The following is a 20856-nucleotide window of genomic DNA, read 5'->3' as shown; positions in this document are numbered from 1 at the left end:
TCATTTCCCAACACATTTTACTCAGCAAACTGAAACTTAAAATACTACACACATTTAAAAAGGAGCACAAGTATAAACCCATCACATTTATCTAGATTTCACTAACATGTGTTGGGGACTTAAAGGATAGGTTCACAATTGTTCAAGTCTGTCTTAAAACAACATTCAGGTGCCCACAGGAACACTGAAAGAGGTTTTCCTCACTGTAATCATACTGCCTGTTAGAGGATCCCCTTCAAATGTGCCCTCAATGTAGATGATGGGGGCCAGAATCCACAGTGTGTCCACACAGTCATTTTGGGCAAAAATGTATTTAAAGGTTTATCTGTATGTATTATGTCAGGTTTCAGCAGTCTGAGTTAGTCATATCAAGTGGATATCTGCCACATTTACAGTCTTTTTAGAGGATTTTGAAAATTAATGTTTGGAAAGAGAGATTGAGGGGCTAAATTGCACTCCTCAATTTGCAGCAATTAATATGTATTGCTCACAATACATATGAAATTAATTAGATTGGCTATGTTGTTGTTAATAAGTTAATTGTGAAATATTATCAAGCTTTAAAGCCAGCTGTGAAAGTCAAACCAGAACTTTTGGCATGAATAAGTCTATAAAATATGTTTTATTAAACCATATGTATAGTCTTTTGTTGAATTGAGCTAATATTGGTTCATGGACATAGCTGTACATCTTGTTCACTTCCTTCGTAAACATTGTCACCTCCATATAAGGGATTTCCTCTTTGTTACACCAAACCCGCGGAGTGGTGTTCACGAATAACATTCTCAGGATCAATGGCACCTACGTTTTTCTAAACCAATCAAACGCCGAGTTCGGATTTGCTCTTTCTTCAGCCGGCCAATCGCTGATCGACGTCGGTTGGGGGGGGCGGGAAAGCATTTGGTTCAGGAAGACGGGTTGAAGTGAGGTGGGGATGAGAAATCATCATTTAGTTAGCTCGCTGCTAGCTACCTGGAGCCGACTAGCGAGGTGTTGTGATATTAGTAGTCGAAATCTGTAGATTATTTTACTTTTTGTAGGTGCAACGATGACCCTCTGACACCAAGAATGGACATAAGTTAACAATGACGGGGGAGAAAAAGAAGAAAAAGCGGCTGAACCGCAGCATTCTTCTAGCAAAGAAAATTATAATAAAAGATGGAGGAAGTGTGAGTTAAATATTTATTTGTCTTCGTTAACTTAGCTCGCGGCTGAGCTAAACTGGCCCTCAGCCGCTTGAAGTTAGCCAGTAGCCTTGTTTATTTCGTTTAATCGCGGTGGTCGGGGCGGCATTTTGTTGATTTGATGGTTGGTCCCGGCAGATAATGTTGACCGTTAGCTGGGTGTTGATGCTAACACGGCTAGCCTCGGCTAACGTTAGCGGCCTAGGCGTTTACACGTCAGCTCAGGTAACGTTAGCTGGATAATGTCAACGTTAGGTGTGTTTTTATTAATCGACTATCTTTCAACAATAACCCTGTTAATGTCACCACGAGTATTAGCTCATTTAAACCAGCGCCTAATGTTCGCGTTACCTCATGTTTGTCCCAAAAAAAAATGACGTATAATTGTGCATCACTAGCAACGTTATCCGACTAGCCTATGTGTTTAATTGGGGTTATTTTACTCAGTTGCAAAACACCGCTTAATATCTTAAGCTACATTTAAGCTACTTTTCTACTATCTGGATAATTGTTAATGAGGCAGATGAATTGTCAGGCAATGTTAGCCGAGTTTTAGTCGATAGTGTGGTCTTTAAGGGGGCGAAAGCAACATTATTCACTGTGTTTGCTAACGTCGGTTGAAAACAAGCAAACACAACGTTTTAAGTCAACATCCCCGGCAAGTGAAGTCAAAGCTGCCGCTGCTAAAGCTAACATCTGTGTATAACTGTGTATCTATGCTGGCTGTTAAGGATTTTATTTATGTATTAAAGGACGGGTTCACAATTTCTGAAAAGAAAGCGTGCCTTAAAACAACAGTCAGGTGCCCAAATCAACACCGAAACAGGTTTTTCTTGCTGCAATTATTCCTCCTGTTCATACTGACCGTTAGAAGATATCATCATGTACTTAACTATGTAAGTGATGGAGGCCAAAATCCACAACCCTCTTCCTGTGCGAAAATGTATTTAAAAGTTTATCTGCAACTAATATGAAGCTTCAGCTGCCCAAATTAGTCAAATCAAGTAGATATTTTTCAACTTTACAGTCTTTGTAGTGTCAAAGTCCCTCTTTTTGTTACTATACTTCCACCGCAGCTCGACAGGGAAACACAAAGAGGGAATTTACTGCTAAAAAGACTGTAAATCCACTTGATATGACTAACTCAGACTGCTGAAGCCTAATATAAGCTTCAGATAAACTTTTAATTGTATGTTTGCACAAAATAACTGTGTGGACACACTGTGGATTTTGGCCCCCATCAGGTACATTGAAAACACATTTGAAGGGTATCTTTTTAATAGCCAATATGAACAGGAGGAATGATTACAGTGTTCAGAGATAATATGTGTTCATGTGGACCCCTGACTGTTGCTTTAAGGCAGACTTGTTGTGAACCTATCCTTTAACTATCAGAGTGGGCCTGTGTTTCTGACACACTTAAACAAATTTCTCCGCTTCACTTACACCTGTAACCCAGCTTTGATGAAACTAATGTGATAATGTGATGCCCTTAACTGGAATCATCATACTTCCTCAATAGACAGATCAAAGAGACAGCAGGGATTATAGGTATTTGGATCGTTTAGATGATTTTTCCAAAAGTAGGCTGTTGGCAAAGAGTGAGTATGACAGGTTTGTTATAAATTACAGTGAGGCATCAGTGTTTGGTTATGTAATCAGCTGGACAGCTATGCCAAACATACTGGAAATTCATATGAAAACATACAGAGTTGTAAACATAATGAAGAGAACTGGAGTTTTCCTAGTGTGATGCTCTCGTCATCCTGATGTAAACATCTTAGACACCTGACATCATGTGGCACTGTTCCAATGAGGCACTCAGTTCAGATAATTGTTATTGTTTTAATGTGTTACTGCAGCTTGATCTGACCACCCGGGCCATTAGGATTTCACTGTCAACATCCAGCTCCCCATCTAACTGGGCCTGGATGCTCAGTAGTCAATAGCAAAATGTGATTTGAAAATATGTAGCTGGTGGTCATGTCAGTAGAGAGGATGTTGCAACATCCATATAACGAGGCGGTTACAGATTGTTCCTCATTTTCTCAGTGAGGCAGATGGTGTGATCATAAACCTTTTGTGTGGGGGGGAAAAAAGTGTGGGAGTTTATCAAATTTGCTGTGTACGCCCCAAGCGGATATACCCAGGTGGACTGGTTTTCTGTGTTTTTTTTTTTCTCCTTTTCCGCGTGGGGGAAATGGCAAACCACATTAGCTAGTAAAGTAGCTGCTACTGTCTTTAAGTTAGCCCTGGCCTACTTTACAGTTTTCACAATTAATCACCACCATACTTCATTTCCTCCTAAAGATCTTGCTCAGCATCCAGCGGCTCACTCAATCACACTTTCTCTTTACCTCACAGACTCATATAGATTTTACCATGCCGCAGCGAAGCGAGTTCCTCTCTCGGGAGCTGGATTTACGGGAGATAAAAAAGAACGTTTGTGTTTTACTCATCACAGAAATAAGTCTGCAATCAAGACTCACCCAGTAAACTATAGCACAGAAGTGTTTGGCTGTTTTACCTGTTACATTAAACGGCTCAGTTCCTGCTGGATGTAAAAGTTAAATGAAGAGAATTTGCAAAAGCGCTTACACAATCACTGATGATACAGTGTCATATCTGGTTAAAATGAATCCTGTTCTCTTGCTTCACATGCTGTGCTTTTACCTGCACTTACCAACATTTGTTAAAAATCAGAGTAAAGCAATATACCAGATAGTGCAGATGCCATGTAAGCACCTTAACCGTGTTGCCTCATTCGCATTAATGTCGTAATTAGAATAAGTATGACTGGATTAATAGAGCCGCGATGCTTACTGTGCTTTCAAATTACTCTTGTCATGTATACAGCTTGGTTTATGTTGCAAAATGGTTACAAAGTGGTGGAAAAATACGCTTTCATATCATAACAGATGTCAAATGTCATGATAAGGTTCTGTGTAAGTTAATCAATGAAGAAAACTCTTTCAGTTTTATTCTTATCTTCTAGTTATCTGCAGGATGAAACTAAACTTTCCTGGTTATCAAGCAGCTTGTCAACTCAGTTCAAGGGGGTTCATGTGAATCGAGTACATTTCTTAATCCAAAATCTGTTTATTTACAGTCATCAAACCATTTGTGGGCATGTAAATTTACTGATTGTCCTTGTGTACTCGGAGTGATTGTGGTCTGTCAGCAGGTTTCAGTAGTTATACGCAGGAAATTATTTAAATTTCAGTTAAAAGAGAAAAACAGGCCACAGTAATGATAATCTGGTGTCATTGTTAAATTTAAACTTCAGTCCAGTATTTTCCCTCAGTGTAGTTTCTTCTTCCTAAAGTCCAGATTAAAAAGTAAATTTCACATCTTCTTATTCACTCTTACTCAACTGTGGGCTCTCCCACATGATCTGGTGATGCACAGTGTCATTAAGCAAATGCTGCCCTTAAAGTAGAATCCACTTTAAGGTTAAATCTGTTAATATGTTACCATTAACATCATTATTGCTTCTCAGCTGACGTCCTTTCTGTCTGTGTGTGTGTGTGTGTGTGTGTGTGTGTGTGTGTGTGTGTGTGTGTCTCTCTCTCTCTGTCTCTGTCCAGCCTCAGGGAATTGGTGAGCCCAGTGTTTACCATGCTGTGGTGGTCATCTTCCTGGAGTTTTTTGCATGGGGTCTGCTCACCACCCCGATGCTCACGGTAAGCCCCGATACACACCCTCTCACGTAGACACGCTGTTATGTAAACCGGCATAACAGTTTGTAATATATTCATACGCCTACACCTCTGCTCTCTGGAAACCTAGCCAAAGAGCGGCATCTCCCATTGACGGGAATCACACAAGGCCCATCACTGTCTATGAATAATTGAATCCCTAATCAACTGAGCACGGCCCTGGGTGACGCAGTTTTGTTTTTTGTTCTTGTGTGCGCGCGTGTGTTGGCAAATGTTTTTGCCAGGCGCTAATGCACTGAGAAATATGAAAAGGGCATCAAAACGGTTGTATTGTCTGAGCGCCAGTTCTTTGTTGAAAAGGCTTATCAGGGTGGGTGGGGGACGGGGGGTGGTGGTGTCACTGGTTTGTGTTGTCAGGCCACACAGAACAGATGCCGGCCGGACAAACCACGCCACACATTCACCTCAGTGCACGGCAGAGTTGGTGTGCTTCAAGTTATTTGCTACAGGCAGGTGGAGCAGCATTTTTTTTTTACAAGATTTTCATTCCAAAATGTAACTTGTTCTTTTGAAAACCAGAAAACCACCCGTTAGTCAATATTTCAAAAACACACGTTATTGTTTCCTCAAAAACAGAACTATTTGTTTGCGAAATGCTAAGATGACTCATAACGATCAACTCCTCGATTTCATACCAGAAGGGATTGTGTATTAATAGTTGTTCTCTTTCTGACAGTAGCTTTTCGTTTTTCAGCCAAGCTCTGCATTTATTGAATTCCTGTTCAGTTTTTTTTGTTTGTTTTTGTTTTGTTTTTCATACAAGTTTTTTCCCTTCCAAAGAAATGTACGTTTGGTAGAAACTGTTATCTCAAACATATGATGAGTAAACATCTGTGAGCCACATGATGTGAGCCAGACAGGCTTATGCAATGCCTGCTTTTCAGCAGTCTCTTGTTTGAAGAGGTGGTTGTATGTGCGACTGTTAAGCATTAATTACTGGGGGATTGTTGCCCTGAAGATCCCTGGGCGGAGGCAGGATTTGCATTTTGGACTAATCAGAGGGCGCCTGAAGATGAGAGGGACTGCTTCACTGCTCCCAATGAGCGCGCTGCTTCATTAGTATCCAGCAGCAACAGTCTCCACTGAGCATTCACAGACTGTGTGTTGGGTAACTGAGTCCCAGAGGAAGAGAGGGGATTCTCAGCCATGCCACGAGCTTTCCCCCCTGCACCCCTGAACAATAACCAGATCCTGCTGTTCAGTCTCAGTCGAGCTCCTCTTGTCCTAAAGTAAACTAAGGATTCATATTCCCACACCAGTGTCAATGACACCAATGAACCATATTTGCTGCACACTGACATTTAGACTTTGAACTGAACATTTCATGGATTTTTAACCATCTGAACTCCCTTTTCCCTCCCGCATTCCCACCAACATAGATTAGATATTAGGAATACAGGGCCTGGCTGCGCTTAACCATGTTACTGACTATCGTCACCAACAGAAAAGTTTAAATGTGTTTATAATAAAAGCATTAAATTACCCTTTTTCAAGACAGTGCTACACAAGACTTTAATGATTTTTGTTTTATTATTTTTGGAAGTACATCTCAAGAGCAAATTGGAAAAAATTCCAAACAACTTTTCATATTTAAAATAAAATTTTGAGGCCTTGGTGCGGTTTTAAGTGTGAAATTTTATCACAGAACAGTTTCCCAGAAAAACTATTAGTAATCTAAAAACCATCAAACAGTCACTGTGCAAGTCAAATGTTGTAACATGATGTTATATTACAACAGCTTTGATGAAGAGATGTGGTTATTTTTCATTCTGATATGACACATCCTACAGCTCATATTGCCAAATCCTTATATTATGGTTGAATGAGGCCGTTTAAGTTTTCTGGTCTCTATGGCTACACGCTTACTGTTAGTGATTCACAATCATATTTACTAAAAGAATAAATGTTCACTCTCAACTGAACAGAGTGAAACAAACAGTGTGTAGCAGGTGAAAATACTCAGTCAGACCTTTGCCTTTTGTAGCAAAAACCACAAAAGGTGCACGTAACTATGCAGCATTTAGAACGGACCACACATTGACCACTGTATCAGCTTTCAGAACCGTTTCCGCTCACTTGACTGCTCAAAAACTGGAAGTGAGAGTTGACCTGTCAGTAATGCTCGCTTTATATCCCCACCTGTAGAAATGTATTCACTTTTAATGGGTTACTGCTCAGCGTGAACCATTTGCATTGACGTAAGATCATAAAACAGGCGGGGGGGGGGGGGGGATATCTCAAGTTTGCAAGTGGTTACCTAAAGTATTTAGGTAGTGTGTTGACTGTCACCTTTATGACCTAAGCACATGTGTGAAAATTACAGGATTTAGCACTCCCATGAGGAATGACAACCATTAGCCGCAGAGTGATCCTCGCATGTAACTCAATATGTGTGTCATCACCCTGTGGATGGTCTGAGCAAATGCATAAAAATATTTATATTTGCTGTGTAAAACAAAATTTTTACAATATCATTGCAGTGACCAAAAAAAAAGTGATTTCTGCTCTTTTCCTGCTCGGTTTATTTTCTTACTTTCAACCCTCCGTCACTTAAAACGTTACTAGATTTTTGTACAATGTGGTCACACTTGTTTCGCTCTCCGCCCCGTAGGTGAAATGTTTGAAATGTGACGCCGATTATGTGGATAAAGTGGTTTCATCTGGTGTTATCTGTGTTTGTTCTCCAGGTCTTACACCAGACATTCCCCCAGCACACATTCCTGATGAATGGGCTTATTCATGGCGTCAAGGTAAGAGACAACAGCGCACACACAAACAGAATTAACTAGATTCAGTGTCCAGGCTCTCATGACAGCAATATAACGGTATCACATGCAAATTACCGGAATACAGTCTCGCACTTTTTATCTTTGTGTTGTTTAATGACTTCAAATGCGCTGTGGAGTTAATCTGTATTTATCCACAAGAAAGAAAGCATTTTTTGATATCTGACAGCTATTGTGAAATCATAATATATTTAAGTTTATTTATTTTTCTCATCACACAAAGCTGTTAAACACACATACAGCCTCTCACTTTTTTGTGTTTTTTTTTTTTTGTGCTGCAGCTGTTGTCAACTGACATCCTCCTTCAGCGTTGCGAGTTTGACTTGTTTTTATTTGCCCGTGGAGGATTTGCTGAGCGTGTGCGCTCTTGTTCAGCGACGCCCCTCTCGACACTAATTCAGCTACATGTTAACACCTGCAAACTGTCCAGTAACCGTAGCAGGTTGCAGGTTCCCCAGCTGGCCGACAGAATAGCTCAATGAAGCTCCTTTTGGAGGGTCAAGTATCTCAAGTGCACCTTGATGGTGCAAAAAGAGTCTAAAAGATAATTGACGTTGTAATTGTTTTTTTAGATTTTTTATTTTTATCTTGTGATCAACAAACTTTATTATTCTCTGATTTTAAAAAAATTACTTTGTGATCAAGAAAAGAACACTCATGTCAATCTTTTATGTCAACATATTGTAATAATTATTTGATCATCAAGATGGAAAAACTATTTAGTTTCCACAAGAAAAACAAGCCATTATTCCAAAAACAATAACAAAATTTGAAAGATTATGTATTCTGGCCAGCGACCCCTCCGCTAAGATCTCTATTTTGTAACCAGCTGCTTGGTTGTTGTCTTGTTCTCTCGGGTTTCATGTCTTAAGTGGTTTGGTTATACCAGACTTTATAAGCTGTATGACAACTATTGCCCAAACAATAGTTGTAAAATTGATGGTTGCCTTTGTGTCATTGTGGCTTTAGAGTACAAACTCAGCAGCCGCAGCTCAAATTAGTTGGCTTTACATGTGTGACTGAATTTTCCACTAGAGCGTCGGCTGTAAGGACAATATCCTGCATTTATTATAGTTACATTTTCTACATGAAGCTCTAGTAGACCTGCAGGTTTCAAAACTGGCTGTATGCGTCTACTTGAACCCCCTGAGTGGTAACTTCAGCACTCTCTTCAATAACTACGCTTTAACATTTTCTCCCTCTCGTAGTTTTTTCTTTCTGCTCCTCTGATGCATCCGTCCTCCTCACCCATCTCTCTCCCCTGTCCCCCCCCCCCCCCCTGCAGGGCCTATTATCATTTCTGAGTGCTCCTCTGATCGGAGCGTTGTCAGACGTATGGGGACGCAAGTCTTTCCTGCTGCTAACAGTCTTCTTCACGTGTGCGCCCATTCCACTGATGAAGATCAGCCCATGGTGAGTTGGCGCTTGTTCTCAATTACATTACAATATAAAGAGGTTTAGTTTCAGCCCTGAAAAGTTCAACTTTTTTCTTCTTTCAGGTGGTACTTTGCAGTCATCTCCATGTCCGGCGTCTTTGCCGTCACCTTCTCTGTGATCTTTGCCTACGTGGCGGACATCACGCAGGAGCATGAGAGGAGCACAGCATATGGATTGGTAAGTAGATGGTTTACTAAAACATATTTTGAGTCCTACAAAATATATGTAGTCTTAAAAACACCACCACAATGATTATGTAATCCCAGGAAACAATTAGTAGTGAAGAATTTGTATATAGATTGACAGATTGATCCGCTCACAGCTGACAATTTCAAAGAAATACTGTAACAACAATATTAACACTAAGGCATAAACTAACATTAGTGTAGCTCAGGAGTCCCAACCACTAAATATAAAACACCATATTAATACAGTCAATCAGTTAATGAATAAAAAGACATAAAACTAACCTAATACATTTGATAAATATGAAATAAAACTTTTTTAAAGGAACAAAGGCAAATAGAATACATATAAAATGTGACAGTCCAGTCCAGTCAGTCAGTCCACCCATATCTCTCTATCTAAATGTAAGCGAGCACTACTGCCACGCACATCTCAAATGATACAGGCTTCCTGTATCACACATGATTTGTCACTTGCAAATTACAAATAAATTTATCTTCACGTGCTCACGAACGGGTTGCAAGCATGATGGTGTTGCTTTGGATTTGTTAAATACGTCAAAATGAATGCAACAAGAAATTATCTCATGTTGCAAGTTGCAGCTCGCATGTTCAAAATTTTCATAGCTGTGGTCACAGAAGTTAAGTTTATATTTCTGTTCAAATCTCTGATAAAGTCCTTCAGAGCAAAAACAAAAAAGCAGCGTAACAACAGAGGCCAAAAGCCATTATTAAAAGATAAAAGCATGAAAGGAAAGATCAATGACTTCTTCTTCTGCTCACCTGAACTCTGCCTCACCCTCCCATCAGGTATCGGCTACCTTCGCGGCCAGCCTGGTTACCAGCCCGGCCATCGGAGCCTACCTGTCTGTGGCCTACGGGGACACCTTGGTGGTGATCCTGGCCACAGCCATCGCCCTGCTCGACATCTGCTTCATCCTGGTGGCCGTACCGGAGTCGCTGCCAGAGAAGATGAGGCCGGCGTCGTGGGGAGCACCCATCTCCTGGGAGCAGGCGGATCCCTTCGCTGTGAGTAACAAAACAAGACCGTATTGATCATTTTTCCCCATGTGCACTCACAGTACTACCTAGTGTTACACACAGGTTGATTGCAGTGTTTATTAGTTAAAATCAGCTTATTAGTTAAATATGTTTGCCTAGATGACCATTATTGAGAGGAAGCTTCTACTTCACTGTGATTGAATGTTTTCATTTACAGCTAAGAGCCTCATGCTGGGAACACACTTAACAGTTGAGCAAATTATAAACAAGGGCAAGTCACAGACAAATTCTTTCAGTCTGAGAAAACATCTCATTTAAACATTTCTTTCATTCATTCATCAGTTCCTGCATAGAAACTACATGATGCATAACTAGGCCTCATTCACAATGAATATATTTCAGTTATAGATTAATGTTTAAGCTGTTTTCACCTGAGTTGTAGTGATCACTGTGTGTGAACCTTTGGAATTTGGTCCTTGTTGCCTAAATCTCCATATTTACAACTTAAATTAAAACTGTTAAAATCCTTAATGCAGAGTTCATATCATTACCACCCATGTGTTACAGTAATATGATTATATTGTCATAAATATACAGTAAAGCTTTGATTTGCTTACTTAACTGTATCAGCATGACCTTGAGCAGCGTTCGTGTTTTGAATTCTTGAATTCTTTTAACCGTGCAACAAGTTAAAATTGCTCTCTTTTTTTTTTTTTTTTTTCTCGGCCAGTCTCTGCGTAAAGTGGGTCAGGACTCCACGGTGCTCCTCATCTGCATCACAGTGTTTCTCTCCTACCTCCCCGAGGCCGGCCAGTACTCCAGCTTCTTCCTCTATCTCAGACAGGTAACACTCTGCTCTCCTCGCTTTATGTGTTTCTCTTCACTCTGCATTCAAAACCACCAACTATACTAGCAGTATGTACTGATTTGGCTAAAATGTAGCATGTAGTATGCAAACAAAAGCAAAATTAGATGACTTCAGTATGTATCGGACCAGTCTACCTCACCTACTGTGTCACACAATGCAAAACGCTGGAAAGGTCACAACAGCTGGTCGTTTTTGAAATGGTGGACAGTAATATAGCAGAGAGTTTGAGCCAGGCCAAAAGCTGTTGTAATTTTCGCTCTGGGACTGTTAATATGTCACTTTATTAAGTTTTAATATTTTTTCAGGTGAGGAAGTAGCTTAGACCGTTTAAACTGAACACATACTGGGAATCTAATCAAATAACACCTGTTTGGAAATTTGCTTCGGCGTTTTCGGAGATGTGACCATCAGCCGCGCCATTGTTTAGTTCCGCTTTCTAAACCTGGAAACCGGCTAAGCTGCATACTGCAGATTAAATCAATTAAACAGTTTTGTACTGCATACTGAGTTCATCGGTAGTATGTAGTAGGCGGTTTTGAATACAGCCTAAGAGTTCTTGTGGAGTTGTTCAGAATACAAGACACGGTTTTATTAGACAATGTCGTTTGTGATTAATACGTGCATGTTGTATGTGACACCTTCATACTTACGAGAGGCTGAAATTGCTGCTGGAAAGCTCAGGGAATTATTTCAGTACAGATGGGGAAGGGGGGGCGGGGGGGGGGGGGGGGGGGGGGGGATTTGCAGACCACACACTTTCACATAGCTTCAAGATTGGAAGAGCAGGTTTGCTGAGCGGCCTGTTTCAGCTTGTGAATAACTAAAGCGAATTCATTAGGTGTCTCAGCAAAACGCTACCACAGCTGCAGCCGAAGACGCAACGCATTTTAAAACGCAAGTAGCCAGAAATAGACAGCTTTAGATGCGTAATTTGCTATGGTAGCATCTGGAAGCAGCTGGCAGCTTTGAGATCAACTGACAAGGTTTGATCTCCTTCTTCTAAACTGCTTGGACTGAGGGTTTTTTAGTTTGTGTAAATAGTGTCAGATGAACCAGTCGGGCAAGTCTGACACACACGCAGAGCTTCAGACTCTCTTCTATCTTCTTGTAAAAGAAAGTAGTTCTTGAGCATCGGGGCTAATATTACTCACCACCCCTCATGTTTATCAGATATCTCTCTATGTTCATTGTTATAACTTATACACACCTTGCTGCTGCCGCCCGTATTGAGGAAGATAAAGGGCAGCATATTTGACCTGAATACAGCGGAGAAGGCAAGGAGAGTAGTAAACAGCGTCCGTTTACAAAAGGTCACAAACAATCCTTCATTCTTCCATTGTGTTGTCAGGTTTTTAAGAGAGTGAATAATGGGCGGCCCCCTCCGGCTGTGCTTGTGTTTACGTGAACGTCCTAATCTGTGTTATCTGAATGCTCTCTCGCCCTCAGGTCATAGGCTTCTCATCAGAGACAGTGGCTGCCTTCATCGCTGTTGTGGGGATCCTTTCAATACTAGCTCAGGTACTTGAAAAATACATTTACATCTGATGTTCTCCCCATGTTTGGAAGTTTAGATTTTTTTAATTTATCGATCACAGGGGTTAAAATTCACAGGCACCATGCCTGATATCAGGCATAAAGCAGTTTTAAATTAATATAATACTTAATTCAATACATTGTACACATTTCCTCCTCGGCAACTTTTCAAGCTGACAAATCTTTTCTTGTTTTAATCCCTGTGATTAATCTTTTCTCAGTTAGTCAATCCATTGTTTTGTCTATAAAATGTCAGAAGATTGTGGAAAAAAGCCTTCATCATCAGCCACAGCTCAAGCTGGTCTCTTCAAATTACTTGTTTTATTCAAAAAACAGTCCAAAACTTTTAATACGTTATAAGACAAAGAAAGCAGCATCTTGAAGGTTAAACTTGGGAATTATTATGTATTTTTGCTTTAAAAAATACCTTTTTACAAATAAAATTATTAATTGGCTAATCTTTTCAGTTCTACTTTAGCGTTAAGACACAAGAGTGATGAAAACGATTGAAACTTTTTTTCCATGTTACTTAACGCCTCTTGTATGACCTGTGTGCTGTGTTTTCGTAGACGGTGGTGTTGGGCATCCTGATGCGCTCTATAGGGAACAAGAACACAATCCTGCTCGGCCTTGGCTTCCAGATCCTCCAGCTGGCCTGGTACGGCTTCGGATCTCAGCCCTGGTCAGTAACACACAAACGCTCAAACCTTTTCATTACATTACTTGACTGAGACGCCACGCACAGAAAATTATATAACGAATGAGCTTTTCTAAATAAGAACTAGATTGAGACTTTTTTGAAGAACCAGAGATTCATTAAGAAATCTGCTTTTTGATTCATGAAAATATTGTTGGGACCTTCTACAGTAAAACGTTATCACTGAGCAAACATGATTTTAAGCGAAGGAGGAAGTTCATCTAATATGACAAAGGATTTCCTGCCGGATGGTGCAAAACCAAAGTCGTAGTCATAGTTGTGCCTCTGACTCACTTAATGATTTATTTAGCTTAAGTCAAAACATGCCTTGTTTTACTTCATTGGAAATGTTTATGGAAGCCAAATCTGGTGAAAATATTTGTTCTTTTGCTTTATTTTTTTTCATTCAAATAACATGCTGAGAATGTGGAGGGGAAAAAAACTCAATAGAAACCAAAATCTACAGCAGAATCTTTAAAATAAATCAATAAAAGCTAAATGACATCCAGCTTTATGTGGTTCAGACCTCATCTGTCAGTGAACACATCAGAAACAAGCACTATTATTTTTCAGTGTCCTCTATTAGGTTGAAATGTATCTTAATACAGTTTTGTAGTGTTGTCCACTGTTGTTGAAGTGCCTTTTTACACCACTAGAGAGCAGCATAGTCCAACACTATAACCTGATAACTCCTCAAAGGCATCAATAAACTGTTGAAAGATTTTTGATCAACTAATATAAAAGCTGATATTATTTCTTGTGAGGAGTTACAACATTAGCACAGACATTGTGTTATTTTGGAAATTGCAACGTGAGATTTAACGGCATTTCCAGTAGCACAGGTCATGTTTTTTTTAAGTGTTCATTCATTTAAGACCTGTAAAAATGAAGACAGGTTGTGTAAAAGCATCACTCATAAACCTCAGTTACACTTTCAGTTTCATTTCTCTTCAAGTGGGATCACAACCGCTTCATCAGTTCCTCTTGTTGTTCAGGCCCCGGAGGGGAACGCAGTGCAACCATAATATCTATTGATTGAACATTCACTACATGTTTCCTTGTTGCTCCTCTCTGCTTTGGTCAATACCCTGTAAATTAGGTTAAATAAAGGCCAAACAGGCCGTGTTTTATATTTAGGTGACTCTGTTCCAAGTTCACAAAAAAGGGGAAAAAAGAGTCTCTACGTCTGACTTTGATATAACATTATTTGAACTATAAAACAGTCACATGATGGTAAAAAACATACAGCCTGGTCATCATTGTCATTATGTTAGCCAAGCCGCTAGCAATCTCCCTGCAACCAGTGAAAAAATTAGTTTTGACTTTGAAATTTAATAACTTAGACTTTTGAAGCAGGTCATTTTATAAGCTGTGGTTTGATTACTGAAGCACATTTTTCACACGTTATTTTTAGCCACAAGTTGTCGTGAGCTATCAAATGTTATGATACCTCAGTAAGTGGAAGCTAGAAGTCAGTTTGATTGTAGCTTTATTGTTTTAGAAGTTTACACCTTTATAACTCCAGAAGTGTTGTGATCACAAGAGAAGAAATGATGAGGTCACCTCAACTCGCCGTCCACGTTGAGTGTATAAATCAATTTTTTTATCGTGTGATGTCGGTTTCAGGATGATGTGGGCAGCTGGAGCCGTTGCAGCCATGTCCAGCATCACTTTCCCCGCCATCAGCGCCATTGTGTCCCGTAATGCAGACCCAGACCAACAAGGTGCGTTTCTCTTCATTAATCTGCCGATAATTTTCATGATTGATTGTTTAGTCAATGGGATGCTGAAAAGTACAGAAAAATTGGCCTTTACAGTTTCTCAGCGACCATGGTGATGTCTTCAATTTGCTTGTTTTGCCCAACTAAGTCCAAAACTTTAAGATATTCCAATTTATTGTCATATATGACAAAGAAAGAAATTACAAATAGTCACATTTGTGAAGCTGGAACCAAAGAACTTTTGGCATTTTTGCTTGAAAAATGACTGAAACGATTTTTTGATCAACGAATCGATTAATCGGCTGATCGTTGCAGTTCTGCTGTGAGTTGATATCCAGTCACAGCTTTGGTGATCCGGTTTCATCAAGTGTAGACATCTAGTTGATTTTGAAATATGCCTGTATCTGTTTAATATGTTATTTACTGCTGTATTTGTCATAAAACTGATGTCTCACTGCTAGCAGCCAGATAATTGACACATTCAGGTTATGTTTCATGTCTTGCCTTTTATGTACCAACTAGAGGGAAAAATCTTGATTTTCCTGACAGTGCTGATGGTCGTATGTGTCTTTTCTTTAGGTGTGGTCCAGGGGATGATTACTGGTATTCGGGGCCTCTGTAACGGTTTGGGCCCCGCTCTTTACGGTTTCGTCTTCTACTTGTTCCATGTGGAGCTGACCGACACGGACGGCTCTGAGAAAGGTGCCAAACTCAACATGGCCAACCCCACTGATGAGGTGAGCATGAACAAAAAATCACATTTAAGTAATTTGCACAATATAATAATAATGATAAGACATTTAATATGTACTGCACAATGAATCTCAAAGTGCTACAGCGTTAAAAACAGATAACAAAGAAAATAACAAGAGTTAAGATGAAAAAGTCTTCCTGAACATATGACAAAGTATTTTCTTCTCTCTCTCTTCAGAGTGCCATCATCCCAGGACCCCCCTTCCTGTTTGGTGCGTGCTCAGTGCTGCTGTCTCTGCTGGTGGCCCTGTTCATCCCGGAGCACACGGGGCCCGGCATGCGGCCCGGCGCCTATAAGAAGCACAGCAACGGGGCACAGAGTCACTCCCACAGCCCCCAAGGCAGCGGGGCGGAGGGCAAAGAGCCGCTGCTGGAGGACAGCAGCGTATAACCTAAGCTAAGGGGGGCAGACACCCTTCGCTCCACCCCAGAAACCCCCTTGCACACACACACACGGACAGATACACACATTTTACCACATGGACACACCTCAGGCACACATCAGACTCGAGTGCCACGTTAGAGGTGTTTGTGTGTCCACGGCACAAAAGTGGGCGCTCCTTCCTCAGCAGCCCTTTTCTGTTTTAAACCAGGGTATTGTGAAGACTCTCCTAAAGACCCTGTATGATGAGAGTGTGTTGAGTATTTTTCGAGGGGCTGCGGTGGAAAGATGTGTGTATGTGTGTGTTTTGGGGAGTGACTCGGCTGAGCTGGACTCTAATCCTTGGTTTCTATAAAGTGGCAACAGAGTGGAGCATACAACAGCTTGCCCCCCTCCTGGTGCAAACCGAAGTGATTTTGGTTTAGAGTGCGAGTGGGGTAAAACCCCCGTTGTTACTAAATCCCTGTGTGATTCTTCATATTCCTCTGTAGCCAGTTAAGTGGCAACTTTGTCTGTTTGTCCAACAGGAGTGTAACAAACAGTTAGTTGCGCACTTGTTTAATGGTCTTTCACAAGCTAACTTCTGTTATGATGCTTTTCATTGAGACTTTAGCTCCTGTTAAAGCATCCAAGAAGGGAACACAGTTCTTCCTCTGTATGCACAGCAACTGTATACCTGTGAGAGGAGTCTCTGCAAACCAGTCTTGGAGATGTGCTGCCTAATCTAGGTTAGGATGGGTCAACCGGATCAGATCTAAACAAAATAACAGTTGGACTTTGGTCTGCCTGACTACAATTTCTTTAAATATCACACTTCTTACAGAGGGGAGTGTGCGAGAGAGACAGAGAGAGAGAGAGAGAGACCACTTTATTAGCTGAAACTGTTTTTCAATGTTTACTTGCCATTCTCTAGATTAGTAGTACAGTTTGGGTTGTATATTTTTCTCTGTTCAAACTGAAGGCTAGTTGTGCTTCAAGTTTTTATTCAAGAAACAAATGTTGCCTTGAAGTGACTTAATATAAACGTATATATATATATACACATATATATATATATATATAGACATTACGTAACCTGTATGAAGACCGAGGTCTGAGAAGGCTGTAATCTTACACTATCGCTCCCATCGGAGCCGTTACAAACTTTTTATTCCTTTAGTTTTCATGCCCTTCCCGTTACTTTGTTTCCTGACATTTATCACCACCAGGGTTAAGGCTTACAGAACCATGGTTTTATTTTAAAAGCCTCTGGACCACTTGAGGTAGAGTGTTGCTATCAGTACAGAGTCTTTGAATTAATATCATTAGGGTTAAACAGAATATCACTCATGCTGCGGTAGAAAATTCAAAGGTTAAGTATGACGTAACGTAGTGGATGACGATTTCTACAGTGGTAATTGGATATGAAGTACAAAACGGTTACATTGAGTCCCTGACGCTTAAGCTGCCGCACGAAACAGTTATTAACAGACATTGCACATTTCTCTCAACGACTCGACTCGCAGAAGACGGCAGAGACATTTTAGATGTGAAGCACCTCATCGAACTGGCTTGTAACTCAAAAACTCCCGTTTAGCAGGCTGCAGATTCTCCACCCAGGTCAGTTTTTACACCTGGCAGCCTGCGTCACCTACAGGAAGGAAAGTAATAGCAGCAGGATGTCACACCTGCAGGTGTAGAGATTTTACCATTAAAAGCTGCTCTAATTTTAACAGATGAGCTTCATACGGGCAACGTTACAGGATTATAGCCCACGTTTTTGAAAGTTTTGGAGGTTTTTTACATTTTACACCTGATGGCTAAAATAACAAACGATATCACAGCAAGATCCAGTAGAAATTATAAATATCCAAACAATAAATAAATATCTAAAATAACCAGGAGGCTCTTGTTGACATTCAGAGTGTCATCAGTGAATATTAACAAACAAAATCAAACAAAAATGTAACGTACACCCTCCAAAGAAGCATCTGTAACATTGTCTGAAAGTCAGTAATCAATCGAACAGTCAGCTGTTCCTTTTCTTGCCAGTAGGTGGCGGCAGGTTGGACGACGTCGCCTGCACCTGATTTTTTTTGGTGCTTTTTCGCATCAGTGACACTGTGTTCCCTTACTCACATACTGTGATCAGCAGCTGGTAAAATTATTCCTGTCATAATTTTGAACAGTTAATTGCATTTAAAGTGCATTTAAGTAACCAAATTACAACCTGATACGGATTAGTAGCTAACAGTGGGTCTCATGCTGTTTGACATCTGTTGGAACTGAAATGTACGTCAGATATTTTGTGCCAATATATTTTTTTTTTTCATTGGTTTGCTTTTTCGTACCGTGTGTGTATGTTTTGCTTGCGCACTTGAGTGATTTGGATATTTTTGTGTGTGTGTGTTTGTCGTTTTTCTCTTGTCTTAATTTCTTTGGCTGAAGACTTAAGTTTTAATGCTATTTTTTTTTTTATATAGCTTTTTAAAACTTCATCCAGTCATTTTTTTTTTTTTTTTAGGAACCTTTTTGAACTTTTGTGACTAGATGGTAAATTATCGAATGTCCATCTGTCTATATTCAGTCTCTTCATTTAACAAGCATTTCACAGTGGTTAGTTACATTTGATGAGCTTATTTTTTCCCCCCAAGATTTTGTCAGTAGATCATAACAAAAAGTCACTGAATGTTCCAAGCCAAGCTGTAAATGTTGACCACACTTTACCCTCAACATTTTTGACTTAACCCGTCATAGCGTTTTTATTATTACAGAGGGGGTGTTACTCGACAGGAGGCCATTGGTGTTGATTAAGTCTTTGAATATCATTCTTTTTTTTTTAATGTATCATTTATTGGACCAACACACAGGTGAACCCATATATTCAGACCCTACATAAACTGGTAAGATTCTGCACCAGCCCCCCCCCCATGTGCACTCGTACAGCTTCCAAGCAGACGACTGTAAATGTACAATCACCTGTACGTTCAGCAAATGTATATATTTATTGCTCAAGGGAGACGGCCACCTCTTGGTCTATTTGGTTGTATGGTGCAATTCTATATTTCTCAAGACTTACCTGCTAGCCACTCCTGTTTTTAGTACGATGTGGTTTGTGGCCTGAACCCCCCTCTCTGTGTGCCTAAAATTAGCCAAGAAATGAGTATGGCAACATAAGTAAATGGTGGTTATTATGTAAATATGGAAAACTAATGACAAACTATTTATTAAAGGTTTATTGTACAATGCAATGTTTGAGTTTGCCATCTGTTCGTGACGTGTTTTTTGTTTTTTTTCTAGTTTGTGCCAAAGCTAATTGAGTGATCAACTAATTATTTAAGTGTTAAACATGGGTGTCTTAAATTCAATGGCTGCTGAATCTCATTATCTAGTATCCCTGTTAGCTTTTACACACTGTTTATAGTCCCAGACTAACTTTTTTTTAGCTGTTTTCTTAGTAATTCTGCCCTTCAGAGTTCAATGGCGGCTCTTGTGATTCCCTCCACCTACATATTGTATAAACTCAACTGTTATTAATACACAGACCTGAGCTCATTTTCTATTTTTTTTTTGTTCTGAGCCCTTCTTTATTAAAGCCACATGGAGGCAGTAGTAAAGTCTGGTAGAAATCCTTAACAAGGCCCTGGCTTACAATGTTGGCCACAAATATGCATCAGAAACCTTTTTAACTTTTTTGTATCAGGATAAAAGTATTAATCAAGCTGAGAGGTTCATCTTTACAATAATAAAGTCTAATTATGTAGAGCTTATCAAAACCAGAGATGACAAATGGAAAAAATACACATGCAAACACACAGTGAAAAACATAGCAACAATAATTAACAATAATGACTCTAATTAAATGATATATTTGAAGGATCTGTTTTCAGAGGAAGATCTAAAGAGGACGCTGATTTTTTTGCAAGTCTTGGTTTGTCGGGCAGGTTGTTCCAGACTTGAGGTGCACTAACAACAAAAAAACTCCTTTACACCTTGACCCGGGAGCAGCCGGCCGGTTCTTGTAATCTGGAGACGGGCCGTGAAGTGATTAAAAGGTATTGAGGAAAATCTTCTGTGGTGGCCACTGAAGAGACATTAAAGGAGGAGTACTATCTCTCTTCCTGTTTGTTTTTTTGTCAGTCTGGTTGATTTTATCTGCGTGTCTCTCTGCGGGTTCGTATCTACAGGATGAGACTGACAAATACACAAGTGAAGATCTGTACTCACAACAACAGCAGTTTTGTACTTTAAAGATCCAGCAAGTGTGAATTCGTGCACAGCAAAAGTACAACTGAATATGCAGAGATGCAACTTGAAAACAATGAGAAAAACTCCTGCACGCTGTCTTTTCTGCTGCAATATTTATTAGTTCACAACATTTCTGTCTGTCCGACCTTCAGGAGTTATATAAGTATAATTTTTCTCTCTCTCGTTGTTTTCAAGTTGCACAGAAAAGTACAAATGTGAATTTTATTTGTTTGGCACAAATTTTCAGACACAAAATCTTTTTTATTTTTCACTTCACAAAAACATATTTACATCTGCAAATCAAATAAAACATAATTTTCACCACATAGAAGACATCACAATAATCCAAATGTGAGGAATTG

At 39.9% G+C, this 20856-nt stretch overlaps 1 protein-coding gene across 1 annotated transcript; it reads left to right on the top strand.

Moving 5' to 3' along the window:
- The first annotated feature begins 911 nt into the window (after positions 1-911).
- Positions 912-19497, top strand: mfsd14a2 (major facilitator superfamily domain containing 14A2). Its single transcript, XM_067606318.1, has 12 exons — positions 912-1169; positions 4772-4867; positions 7591-7653; positions 8975-9102; positions 9189-9303; positions 10122-10340; positions 11044-11157; positions 12628-12699; positions 13284-13396; positions 15038-15135; positions 15712-15869; positions 16064-19497. Exons 1-12 carry the CDS (start codon positions 1086-1088, stop codon positions 16274-16276), a joined length of 1473 nt encoding a protein of 490 aa, XP_067462419.1. The 5' UTR covers positions 912-1085; the 3' UTR covers positions 16277-19497.
- Positions 19498-20856: the final 1359 nt, after the last annotated feature.

Source organism: Thunnus thynnus, chromosome 12 (assembly GCF_963924715.1).
Source record: "Thunnus thynnus chromosome 12, fThuThy2.1, whole genome shotgun sequence".
Taxonomy (NCBI): Eukaryota; Metazoa; Chordata; class Actinopteri; order Scombriformes; family Scombridae; genus Thunnus; species Thunnus thynnus.
This window is presented reverse-complemented; position numbering and strand designations above follow the sequence as displayed.